The sequence below is a fragment of the Aotus nancymaae genome, unplaced genomic scaffold (genome assembly GCF_030222135.1).
Source record: "Aotus nancymaae isolate 86718 unplaced genomic scaffold, 86718_ANA_hifiasm-v0.15.2.pri h1tg000067l, whole genome shotgun sequence".
NCBI classification, from domain to species: domain Eukaryota; kingdom Metazoa; phylum Chordata; class Mammalia; order Primates; family Aotidae; genus Aotus; species Aotus nancymaae.
The window spans coordinates 19,378,685-19,392,568 of NW_026988482.1; the positions used below are offsets into that span (position 1 = coordinate 19,378,685).

The following is a 13,884-nucleotide window of genomic DNA, read 5'->3' on the forward strand; positions in this document are numbered from 1 at the left end:
TGGAATTTCATTGAATCTATAGATCAAGTTGGGAAGAATGACATCTTGACAATATTGAGTCTTCCTATCCATGAACATGGAGTATCGCTGCATTTATTTAGCCTTCCTATTTCCTTCATCTGCGTTTTGTAGTTTTCCTTATCTAGATCTTATACATGTTTTATAAGATTAATAACAAAGTATTTCATATTTTGGGGTGATAATATAAATCATAATGTGTTTTACATTTCAAATTCCACTTGTTCATTTGTGGTATCTGCTTAACTTTTAAGCAATTAATGGATGCCTGGAAGTTGACGTCCATATATATTCAGAAATGTTTTGCCACCTGAGACCTATGAGGAGGTAAGCATCATGGTCCAATCTGTAATTAGTATTGGTGGGGGGAGGTCTGTTATGCATTTGGTTAATTTCAGTGTGTTATTATTTTTCTAATTTTGAAGTTATATTATGGTCAAAAGCTAGAACAAAAAAGGAAAGAAAATTTAAATGAGCAGACAGGTCCTCCAAGAGTACATTCAGGGTAGAAGATAAAAATAATACTGTCTTTCAGAATAGTTAGGTGTGAAAAGCCTAAAAATAGATCAAGTTTCCTCTTAACACAATTCACTTTTTGGTCTTACGTTTCAGTTCACTCAGGCACACAGTTTCTTTTCTTTAGAGTTTAAAAGAGGGGTAGACTAATGAGAATACAAAAGGAAAGGTTCTGGGGAACAGATACAGTGCCTCCTGGCACATGGAGGTGTGCAGTTAATTGTTCAGTGACAGTACAGTTTAGATAGGTAAAAACGCAGGTCAGGGAGGGTGCATTAGGGCTTAGAAATTATGTAGGACCAAAAGGGAAGAATGAGGAAGCTTCTTGGGAGCTGGAACTGGGGGTTTCTATACAGAGTGATTGGAGATCAAGTTGGAAAGATTGATGGGGAAACAATCAAAGAGGGCTTCAAATACCAGACTAAGGAGTGGATTTATTCTGCAGGAATTAGGGCACCACCAAAGCTATTTGAGTGAAGAATACAGTGATGGTGGCATTTTAGGAAAGTTAATCTGTTGGTGATACCCAATATGGTCAGAGAAAGGGACAGCAGAGTAGACTAATTATGAGACTCTACTGTCCAGTTTTATAGTGATAATAATTGATAGCAGAGAAAGTAGAAAGAAGGAATTATTTCATTGAACATTGTAAAGTGAGAAGACTGTACTAACTGAAAGTGAATGAGGGTAGTGAACTAACCTGGGTTTTGTGCTTTGCCGCATTGAGAAAGGTGGTACCACAATAACAAAAATAAGATAATCCTGGATTGAGTTGTTAACTGTTCCCTGGCCTTCAGTAACCAGGCTGAGTTTAGAAAGATAATAATGACCTGTACTCCTTTTTTTTAGATATATAAAATTTGAGCAGCTGGCAGGAGAGCTAAGTATATGTCAGACGTTGGGAAATGAGAACAGAAGCTCAGAGGGATAAGCGGAGTTGCCACTGTGGTTTACTTAGACTAGCTCATATTTATTAATCTTGGCTGATTGTTTACTTTAAACTCCTGTTCTGTTCCTTCATGTACAAATCCATATACTGACTTTATAAAAGGTTCAGATGTATGGGGAAAACAAAAGATAATCTGAAAATAGGTTAGTGGTCCTCCAGATTGTTTAAAAATCACCAGGAATGATTCCACAATCTTTACGATTTTAAAAACATAAAACTTTTCTAAACACTTGGCACACCTCATGTATGAGAACAAAAGCATGTGCAATGTCTGGAGACTTCATTATAAAAAGCTTTGGTTGGACCAGGTGCAGTGGCTCATGCCTGTAATCCCAGCACTTTGGGAGGCGGGCAGATCTTCTGAGGTCAGAAGTTGAAGACCAGTAGGGCCAACATGGCAAAACCCCATCTCTCCTAAAAATACAACAATTAATCGGGCATGGTGACACATGCCTGTAATCCCAGCTACTTCTGAGGGTGAGGCAGGAGAATTGCTTGAGCGAAGGGGGCGGAGGTTTAGTCAAGATCGCGCCACTGCACTCCAGCCTGGGCGACAGAGTGAGATTCTGTGTCAAAAAAAAAAAAGAAGCTTAGGATGGAAAAGGTAAATTACAATGTTTTAAAATAGGTGTCATGGAAGTGCTTTCAAAAAACTGCAAATAGGCTGGGCACAGTGGCTCACGCCTGTAATCCCAATACTTTCAGAGTCCGAGACAGGCAGATCATGAAATCAGGAGTTTGAGTTTCACCGGACCATGATGAAACCCATCTCTACTGAAAATAAAAATATTAGCCAGGCATGGTGGCGCATGCCTGTAATCCCAGCTACTCAGGAGGCTGAGGCAGGAGAATTGCTTGAACCTAGGAGGCAGAGGTTGCAGTGAGCTGAGATCACACCATTGCACTCTAGCCTGGGCGACAGAGTGAGACTCTGTCTCAAAAAAAAGAATATCAAGTTATCCAACTAGTATAATTTTAGTGTGCTAATAATGAGGGAATGAACTAATAGACATCTGTATCTCTTTTGAAGTATAATAATTATCAAAATGTTTGCTGCTAGAAAGAAAAAATTTGAGCCAGTTATGGTGGCTTATGACTGTAATCCCATTGCTTTTGGAGGGCAAGGCGGGAGGACTCCTTGAGGCCAGCAGTTTGAGATCAGCAAAAAAACTAATTGAGTGTGGTGGCATGCACCTGTAGTCCCAGCTACTTGAAGGTTAAGTGGGTGGATCACTTGAGCCCCAGAGGTCAAGGCTGCAGCGATCCCTGATCGCATGGCTGTACTCCAGCCTAGGTGACAAGCAAGACTCTGTCAGAAAGAATGAAAGAGAGAGAGAGAGAGAGAGAGAGAGAAGGAAGGGAGGGAGAGAGGGAGGGAGGGACAGAAGACAGAAAGGGGGAGAGAGGTTGGAGGGAGGGAAAGAGGGAGAAGGGGAGGGAGAGAGGGAGAGAGAAAAAAAGGAAGAAACAAAAAGAGGAAAGAAAAAGAAAGGAAAGTGAAAAGGAAAGGAATACACTATTGGATATTAAGATTTTTTTATCTGAATAAGACAATTATAAAGAAAATTGTTATTTGCAATGAAGTTAGCTGAATTTCAAAGTGGAGTATTGAGAGGAAGATTTAATATTTCTCGTATTCCACCAGAAAAATTTATAACCATGGTTTTAGAAACCATGTGGCACTCACCACTTGTAAAACTAATAGATTTCAGAAAACCATAAAATATCTATCTTGTTTCTGCTGTGCATAGTACTTTTTAGTTTTATTCTCACTTTATACATGGAGGATTTGTGTGTGTATGAGTGCCTCAATGAATAACCAGTCCGCATCTTTTTAAAAGGTTATGTCTAGAGAAGATATTTCCACACTGGTTTCCCTATTCAAGAGCTTTATCAGGAGCTGAAGCAGTCAATGCCTTGAGGCCTTTCTATTTTGCAGTACATCCAGATTTCTTTGGACAGCACCCCATAGAAAGGGTAAACATCTATTTATTTTTTAACCATTAGTGTACATTTCTGTTTAGTTTATTTACCTTTGATACAGTAGAATACATAGAGTTTTATAAATTTGGATTATTCTGTTGTGGTGATATGATCAATGCTTTGAACTAATTTGAAATGTAGATACTGAAAATTGAAAATATAGCTTTTTTTGTGAAAGCTGTCATTGTTTTGTGCAGGCAATAGAGCTGTCATTTAAACTCTTTAGAGTACTAGCAATCATGTTTTTGGTACCAATTTTTGAAATACAGTTGAGGGTTTGAAAGAAAACCTGAGACCTCTGTTATCATGATCAATCTCTTTTTTTTTTTTTAAAGGATGATGCATGGAAGAGTTTTCAGTGCTCTAGTGATTTTTCCTTATGATGCATGCTGCTGGACCACTTCCCTACAACATCAGTTAATGTGTGCTCCAGAAATACAAACTGAAATGAAAAATGACTTACAGTAGATGCAGTTAAAACAGTCAATATATTTTAACATTAGAAAATACAGTCAGCCCTTCATATCCATGGGTTTTGCATCCATGGATTTAACCAACCTCAGGCTGAAAATATTAGGGGGAAAAAAAAAGCATCTGTACTACACATGAACAGACTTCTCCTTCTTGTCATTATTCCCTGAACAACACAGGATAACAACTACTTCCATAGCACTTACATTATTTTAGGTATTATAAGCAATCTAGAAATGATTTGAAGTATATGGGAGGATATACATAGGTTATTTGCAAATACTACCCTATTTTATATGAGACACTTGAGCATTTGTGGATTTTGGTGTCCACAGAAGGTCCCAGAACAAATCCCCCATGGATACCAAGGGACTACTATATATTACAAAGCCATGTGCTTTGCAATTACTTCATTGATTCCTTTTATTTTTATTAACACTGATATCTAGTTTAATATGAAAACCAGCTTAAAATCTTGAAAATTAGAACATTGTTATATTTTTCTACTTGCAATGGAAAATAAATCTATTTTGCTTTTTTGTTTCTAGGAAAATATTCTGATTATGATATTTGGTACATATGTTAGTTACTCAAAGTCAGAACTTTTCTAAGTAATCAGTAACTTCAATCAACAGAAAAATACTCATTACTTTGGGGATGCATTAATAATTTGACATGTTAATATTCAACATGTATGGAAAAATCAAGCTTAGTAATACTTTAATGTTCTTCTACCAATGTATTTTTTAAAATTAAGACTTCTGTATGCAGCAGGACATGGTAGCACACTTGTAGTCCCAGCTACTAGGGAGACTGAGGCAAGAGGATTACTCGAGCTCAGGAATTTGAGCCTGGGCAATAGTGAGACCTCATCTCTTAAATTTAAAAAACAAACAACAAAAACTTCTATGTGTGGTAAAGGGTTAACTCAGCGAGCTTGGATTGCTTAAACTTTGCACATTCTAAAGAAAGGTCTGACCTCACCGCTAACCTTTGACTGGCCCCTGGGAGATGAGCTCTGAGTCCTTGGAATGTCCTACCTGATAGGACTGTTTCTGCTTGCCTGAGGCCTTGGACCATGCCAGATAGTTTATGCTAACAATATGATTTATAGTGAATACCTGTTTTCCTGTGTCTACGGCCCTGGGCTGCACTGTATTCTTTTGACCTGGGGGATTTGGTGAGCTGAGACTAAATAGCTAAAGTGAGTTACATAAGCACTAAATGCTTACCTTACTGACCCCCAGTAAAATTCTGAACATCCAGACTTGGATGAAATTGCCTTGTTGGCAACACTTCTCACATATTGTCACACACCTTTGCTGGGGGGATTAAGCACTGTCTATAAAATTCCACCACGAAGTGACAACTAGAAACTTGGACCTGTCTCTCCTGATTCTGCTCTCTATATCTTTTCCCTTTGTTAATTTTAATCTGCATTATTTTTTTGTTGTAATAAACCATAACGGTGAGTAAAACAGCTTGTCTGAGTTCTATGAATCCTTCTAGTAAATCATTGAACCTGAGAGTGGTTTTGGGGACCCCTGACACAATGTGCCTAGGGCTCAATGGTTCTGATAAGTTTACATTTTCATGTTCCTTTAACGCTCCTCATCTGTGTTGAGCCTTTGCCCTAGCTGCTCCCTCTGCTTAGAGCATCCTTTTCCCAGATATCCCAGATATGGCTTGTCCTTTACTTTCTCACTGAAGTGTCACCTTTCAGTGAGGCTCTCCCCGACTATCCTACTTTACTTGTATTTGTTTTGTTTTGTTTAAAATACCCTATTTTATTTTATTTTATTTTTATTTTTTTGAGACAGAGTCTCACTTTGTCGCCAGGCGCCAGGCTGGAGTGCAGTGGCGTGATCTTAGCTCACTGCAACCTCCGCCTCCCTGGTTCAAGCAATTCTTCTGCCTCGCCTCCCGAATAGCTGGAACTACAGGCATGCACCACCACACCCAGCTAATTTTTGTATTTTAATAGAGATGGGGTTTCACCATGTTAGCCAGGATGATCTCGATCTCTTGACCTTGCGATCTGCCCACCTCAGCCTTCCAAAGTGCTGGGATTACAGGCATGAGCTACCACACCTGGCCAACTACCCTATTTTAAATTGCGATCTCTACTTTCCTTCTCTAGCATTCCCTCTCCTCTTTACCCTGTAGTACTTCTGGTTTTTTTTTTTTTTCCTTTCCATGTACCCTATTTCCTTATTTTTTAGGTTTGTTGTTTATTTTTCTCCCCTCACTAAACTGCAAGCTCCATGAAGGCCTTTCACTCTTCTTGTCACCACATGTTCAATTCAGTCTTCTTCCCACTATTAGAGAATACCCTTGCCCTTTTCTAAGGAAGACTGGCTTAAAGTCCCATCTATTCATAGCATCGGACTCAAAAGTCCAGGGTTTCACAGTGATGCACAGAGTTTTTTTCTTTTTAAATCCTCTTTGATTTAACTTAAAAATCTGCAGAACAGTTGTAGATTTCAAAGAAAAAAAAATTAAAACTAAATACCAAGTTTAATGAGAAGTTGCTTGTATATTCCTATTTCCTTTACCCAATTCCTATTCAATTCCTATACATAATCATTATTTATTTATTTATTTATTTCATTTTTTTTGGAGACAGAGTCTTGCTCTGTCACTCGGGTGGGGAGTGCAGTGGCACCATCAAGGGGCTCACAGCAACATTGAACTCCTGGGCTCAAGTGATCCTCCTACCTCAGCCTCCTGAGTAGCTGGGACTACAAGCACATATCACCATGCCCAACTAATTTTTGCATTTTTTGTAGAGTTGGAGTTTCACCATGTTGCACGGGCTGTTCTTAGAATCCTGAGTTCAGGCGATCTGCCCACGTCAGCCTCCCAAAGAGTTCTGGGATTATAGACGTGAACCACCACGTTTAGCCTTCTTTTGTTGCTTTTTAGCAAAAATAGAAATGTTTATCAAAAAATAATGATGACGATTTAGTCTTACACTGGCGATAAATGTACCACACTTGCCTACGGGACTCATACGGCTAAGAACATCATATTATAATAAATTAAACAAACATTTATTACTTTGGGATATTTAATCATTGACGTTTTCTGAATTTAGGTTATAAAGGAATTCAACCATGTTTTCTTCTATTATGTGGTTACATCTTTTTACATCTTATCCATATGGAGTTCATTCTATTACATGTTGTGAGATGTAGATCCAGTTTTATCTTTTACCAAAGAGCTATGAAGTCCCAACATTTTAAATACTAAATTATTTAATATTCAGTAATGTGTCTAAAAGGTCAGATAGATATAATTTATGATATTTTCTTGTTCTATTTTGTGTGTAAATGCCCGTAATGATTTTTTCCAGGAAGTCAATGAAAATTCTCTTAAGAGGTTAAGTGTCTACTTAGAAAACCTCCAGAAACCAGGCTTCAAGTCTTTGAAACCAACTCAGCTTACGTTTTACGTAAGAGAAACAGACCAGAGTTCCTCTGATGGCCAGGAACCTTTTAGTACTTCTGGTACGTTTTTTATTTCTGCTGTGTCCCTTGCAAGCTTCATGTTAAATGTATTCATTAATTTTGACATTGTCAGAATGCCTTTGGATCAAAACTTTGGTCATAGAAAAATAATAGCATTTAATTGATTGTTTTCTTAGAATTAGATTCTATTCCTAGCTATATTGTGTTTGAATCAACAATTTTTTTGCACGTTTAAACTTTTTTGTGTGTAAAACTGAAGTGTTCCTGTTTGTCCCTTTCCCAGTTCAGTGTTACTTTAAGTGTTAAACATGTCTATAACAATATATATTTCTAAAAACTATAGCTTGCATTCTCTTATTTAGTCCTGCAAATACTGTGAGGCTGGCAGTATTTACCCAATTGTAACTTAGTTTTGTTCAATGCCTTTCCCAAGACCAGAGAGAAAGAATATAGGTCTTGAACCCAGGTCTTTTAACTTCAACCTAATGCTACTTCTAAAATCCATTTGATCTTAGCAGACAACCTTTTTTTCACTACCTTTTGTCACTACTTTCCCATATTTAAAATTAAGGACAAATATTGAGGTAAAGATCACTAAAGGCCTATCATTTCTCTAATTATACATGCTTTTGATGATCCTTGAGGAAATAACTATATTTTTAGAATGAACTTAAGACGATTTAAATATTTGCTGAGTGCTTTCTATGAGTTAAGATAAAACAGTTAGAGGATACACTGTAATTTTTTTGAAACAAACTATTACAAAACTCAGAATTTGATAGGTCTTTGGAATCTAAAATCCATTTCTAGCTCTGCCAGTGACCTAGCTGTGTGACCTTAACTTTTGGGTCTTCATTTATTAAAATGAAAGAGTTGGAGAACTGTGTAGAGGGCACTCACATGAAAGATCCCTACCTTACATCTTACTCTCCCACCGCTCTCAGGACCTCAAATGGAAGGAGGAAGAGCTTGATCTGAAGAGTGCTGAAGTAGGATGTTTATGTTGAAGACAACTCCTCACCCAGTCTCTGCAGGGACTAGTATTTGATAATATACAGTCTCCTACCTTTTATTCTCTCATAATTGAATATGGGAGATCGGGAGTCACAGATTCTTTTTTTTTTGGCAGTTTCCCCATCTACCTCTGACTTACAGTTTTTATTAAAATAGTCCTATTCTTCAATACTTAAAAACAGAAAGTCAACTCATAGCCCTTTTGTGAAGGAACAGCTGTACTGAAGAATGCTGTAAATAATGAATAATAAGCATGTTGATCACTCTGAGTGGCACAATTCTGTTTGAAAGTTTAAATCCATTATGAATGTGCTGTTTGTAGCCATAAGAGTCTCATAAGCAACTGAGATACATTGTTACTTGTGTAAAACCAAATATTCATGGATATTTTAAATATATATATGCGCCTGTTACTCAGGATCAAGGTTAGGCTAGGAATTAAATAAAACCTTACTTATATGTAGTGGTCTACTTAGGTTTCTTGATTTCTTCAGGAGGACAGATGGAATTTTTAGAGGCAGATTACATCCTTTATAGTTTTTAAAATAAAAATATTATCATCAATCTGTTTTTATTTGTATGTGGTTGAGGGAGTCAAGCTCATTCCTACAGCTACAACTACTACTTCTACTATCACTGTCAGCTGGATTTGTCTTAAATATTGAATATACATGGAGTTAAAGAGTAAACTGAATTTGAAAGCTTAGTGGAAAACTTAGGCAGTTTCACACAGCAAATTAGGGACAGAGCCGGTACTAGAACTAATGTTTCCTTATCCCTAGTCCAGTGTTTTTACTTGTATACTGCATATTTATTTATTCTTCTTTTAAAATATTGCAGTTAATCATTTTTCCTTTTGCCTTTATAACAAAAATTGGCCCTCTGACAAAGATTAAAAACATTTTTACTTCTGTAACATTTTTGCCTGTTTATAAAATTAAAATCAAGTAGGTTTTTAAAAAACTTTTATTTCTAGAACACTAGAAATCATTAATCAGCTTTCAGTAATTAAGATGGTGATAAGGTTAAATATTTACTAATGATTTTCAATATGAAATTTTATGAGTCTTTGGCATTATTAATACATTGAAATCATTAAAGGCTGAAATTATTTCTTCAGCTCCATATCTTTTTGGTGGTTCATGGGGAAATAAATGCTGTTATTAGAATAAATTTTAAAACAAGTTAAAGATTTACTAAGAACTTTCTGTGAATTAACACTAAGACAAATAGCTGTAGCCAGCTCTGGCTGAGTAAAAACAGAATCCTTTACTTTCAGTTAATGGTGAACTTTTAATGATTTTTTTTACACAAAAATAGCTTATAGCTGGGCATGGTGACACAAGCCTGTACTCCCAGCTACTCAGAAGACAGAGATGGCAGATTCACTCGAGTCCAGGAGTTTGAAGCTAGCCTGGAAAACACAGAGAGACTTGTCTGTCTTTTTTTTTTTTTTGAGCTAGAGTCTCGCTCTGTCACCAAGCTGGAGTGCAATAGCGTGATCTTAGCTCACTGCCACCTCCACCTTCCAGGTTCAAGCAGTTCTCCTGCCTCAGCCTCCCGAGTAGCTGGGACTACAGGTACATGCCACCACACCCAGCTAATCTTTGTATTTTTAGTAGAGATGGGGTTTCACCATGTTGGCCAGGATTGTCTCGATCTCTTGACCTTGTGTTCCACCTACCTGGGCTTCCCAAAGTGCTGGGATTACAGGTGTGAGCCACTATCCCTGGCCGAGACTGTCTTTAAAAACAAAAATGTAAAGGTTATAGAAAAAATTAAACTAGAAATGGGAGAAAAGATATAGCATATATGACAAAAAGATAATGCTAATATATAAAGAGTTTTTACAAATTAAAGAGAAACCAGAGTAGCTCCATTGCAAAAATGGGTCAAGATGATGAATACACAGTTCAGGAAATAATACATATAAATGGTCAGTTAAGTATATTAAAATCTTTAGGCCATACATGGTGGCTCATGCCTATAATCCCAGCACTCTGAGAGGCCAAGGCAGGCAAATTGCTTGAGTCCAGGAGTTCCAGACCAGCCTGGCAAACATAGAGAAACCCCATCTCTACTAAAAAATGCAAAAAATTAATCAGGCATGGAGGCATGTGCCTATAGTCCCAGCTACTCAGGAGGCTAAGGTAGGAGAATCACCTGAGCCCAGGAGGTAGAGGTTGCAGTGAGCCAAGATGGCAGGCACCATTGCCCTCCAGCCTGGGTGACAGAGTGAGACCCTGTCTAAAAAAATTAAAATAAAAAATCAATAAATCTTTAGCCTCCGTATTCGAATGCAAACTGAAATAATTAGGTACTATTTTTTGCCTATTAATTTTTTTTTCTTGCTGGTAATACCCATAGATGGTACAAATGCATTTTCCCACATTATTGACGGGTGTATAAATTAGTGCAAACTCTGCAGCTTGGAATTCTCTTCCCAAAGCCACAAAATTCTTCGTGGAATATGTCCCGAGGAACCAGTAAAGGATATTTGCAGTGTGGTACAGGCAGTCCTCACTGTGTAGCAGCTCTTATGTTGGATTAAATAATGAAGCTGATAAATTGAGATAGAAATAGATTTACTCCTTGACTTTGCAATTCTGAGAATGAGCTATTTTTTCTTAACCTCCAGTGCAGCGATTTGGATTTTCCTTTCCTCCTTCACTGACTAGAATAATTCCCTTGCTGGTAGTTCTCTGTTTACCCAAATTATTGAACTGAAAAAAAAAATCTTTCTTCATTGGCATGTTCTGAATCTCATAAGTTGGTTTGGCAAGCAGAATGTGTATCTCTGAGAATGATTTAAATTGTGATGTCTGTCATCCGCAAAGACAAAAAAATAAAGACTAGTATGCAGCTGCTAAAAAGAATGAGGTTGATCTATACATACAGATATGGAAGGGCCACCCAGTTTAAGTGACAAAAGCATGTTCAAGCTAATATATCTAGAATCCACTTATATATTAAGAAATAATTCAAACTGTGTATGTGTTCATATAAACGCACATGCATATATATCATACATGATACACGCAAGCACATAGATGGAAAAGGTCAAAGAACAGTGCTGTCCAAGAGAACTTTCTGTGATGAGGGCAATGTTCCATATCTGCATCATCTAATATGGCAGGCCCTAGCCCCATGTGCTTATTGAGCACTTGAAATGTGACCAATGTGGCCAAAGAACTTAATTTTGAATTTTTACTTCATATCAGTCAATTTAATTTTAAATTGCCCCATGTGCTAGTGGCTACCATCTTAGAATATGTACCTGTTAATATTGATTACCTCAAGTAAAGATGTAAAGTTATATGCCTGTTAACATGAGACTTTCACTTTTACTATATGTATCTCTAATTTTATAATAAGAATGTACTTATACATGTGTAATTTCCAAAACTAATTAAAAATGTGTTTTAAGAAGCAAGAAGTCAGCATGTTGTAGTGGAGAAAATATTTGGCTTAGTGTCAACACAGATTTAAGCCCTGGTTTCATTCTTAATCTATGTTTCTTCACTTTTGATAAGAGAAATGACAATGGCATAGTTGGTAGTAGTGTTGACTGAAAAGGTATGTAAATTCAGCTGGAACCATGCCTAACACCCAGAAAAGAAAGAAAAAAAAAACTAAACCAGTGGATTTTCTACTGATGACTTAACAATTTAGATTACTTACCTTAGCCCAATGATTACCCAACATCAAAATCAATAACTTTTAAACAATTAGAGAATTTTAAATCACTCCTGAAAATATTGAGTTACTACCTAGTTAAGTGATCAAGTATGAGGACCATCTGCTTCAATCATAGAGAAAATTCAAGATCAGTTTCTGTGACCACTGAGACTAGATTATATGGCCCCTCTTATCTAACCCACTGTCACAGTACATACCTATATTCTCTGTCCTCTCTCCACTAGAGACTATGTTTGGTGGACACCTGCTTATAGGAGAGCTTTTCTCTCTCTTAAGAGACCAGATTTATCGACAGAATTGAGAATATTCTGAATCCCCTCCTTGGGCTGGGATGGGTTTGGTCACTGGGGCCAAACTAGAAAATGGAGCTGATGATTGAAGGAATTCATGAAGGTAAAAATAGTGTGGTATAGTTTCGGAAAAAGGAAGTCATTTTCCATTTGCAGGTGGTTTGCCAATAGGACAAATTTAAATCAGTAATGGAATGTTTTAAAAAATTTTGATTGTATAAATGTTGAAATAGAGCAAATAATCACCTGTATTAATTGTTTGGGGGAATTATATTCTCTAGGATTTCGAGCAGTCAAATTTACTTTGCACACCAGAGATCTGCTAAGCACAGTATTATATATTCTCAACTCCTGCAGTTTATCTGTTGAACATATCCAAAGCTTGAATACTAATGTGCATACCCAGCCTCTCAAAGAAGCTAAAAGGATGCCTGACAGGCCCATCAAATGGAATAAGTCTTATTACTCCTTTACTGGATTCAAGGACCCTGATGAAGACCTTGAACAAGTCTGGAGAATGGAAACAACTCTCACGTATGTAAAACTTTCTATTTAATTAAACTCTTATTTGTAGTTGGTGTTTATGACACTGATTTATTTAGATGGCAAAAACATTTTTTTATAAATAAAAAGTGTAGTTCATGTTTAAAATTAAAGCCTAATTTTCCAGGAAAAATAATACTATCAATCTAGTTAATCCAGTAACCATTATGAAAAAGATATTTCATGTTTCTTAAAGTTGCCAAAATACTTCCAACTGTATTTAAAATTGTGGTCTTTTGATACCAAACACATGCAGGAGATTGTTTTGTCTAAGTTTTTAAAATTCTATTCAAGTTACCCAGTACATGGAGAAAGTCTATACCTAAGACCATACAAATATTTTTTACTCTTTTGCAGTTCAATAGTAATGTATTTTAGTGTAATAATCTATACATAAGAAAAACACATAGTGACAACATTATTAAATATCATCTAGAATAGCTTCTTTAAAGAGTAATTTTTTTAATGATAAAAACCATATGTAAAATGTTTTCTGTTATTTGGCATACCTTACTTGTAAAGCCACCTTTAATGTTTTTAAAGTCATTTTTGGATTTCATAAAGACCCAGCACATTCTGTTCCTATGATTGTATCTAAAAAGTCCAGTGGCTTATAAGAGGATTCTCTCATTATGGCATAGTAAATGATCCTTAATTATCCACTGGCATAGTATCTGCTTTGTGGATTATCTATATGAAGGGATTCTTCCCCTTGTTACCTAGCTAGATTCCAAATAAGGCTGAAAAGATAGGGAGGTAGCAGAGTTCAGTACAGAAAAGGACAGAAGTATGTGTCTGAAGACATGTATGTACGTACCTACATATGGTAGTCTGTGGTATTTGTCTATATGCATAACTGATGGATAAATCACTTCCCTAAGTATGTTTGCTTTAATTGTTCAGATTATCTTCTATAAACAAAACTGAGATG

The 13,884-nt window shown here is 36.6% G+C and overlaps 1 protein-coding gene across 8 annotated transcripts in view; it reads left to right on the plus strand.

Annotated features, from left to right (window-relative positions):
• The window catches only part of TCAIM (T cell activation inhibitor, mitochondrial), a 69,877-nt gene that overhangs the window by 11,144 nt on the left and 44,849 nt on the right, over nt 1-13,884 (plus strand). For 5 of the 8 annotated variants that reach the window (XM_064366979.1, XM_012470719.2, XM_064366976.1 and 2 more), the window contains exons 2-5: nt 273-345; nt 3,325-3,460; nt 7,293-7,446; nt 12,692-12,944. In XM_064366979.1, coding sequence (XP_064223049.1) covers nt 317-345; nt 3,325-3,460; nt 7,293-7,446; nt 12,692-12,944 — 572 coding nt within the window. In that variant the 5' untranslated portion in view covers nt 273-316. Of the gene's footprint in view, nt 1-272; nt 346-3,324; nt 3,461-3,801; nt 5,883-7,292; nt 7,447-12,691; nt 12,945-13,884 lie in introns of those variants that run through there. The other 3 variants (XM_064366980.1, XM_012470726.3, XM_012470725.3) reach the window with 2 other exon arrangements.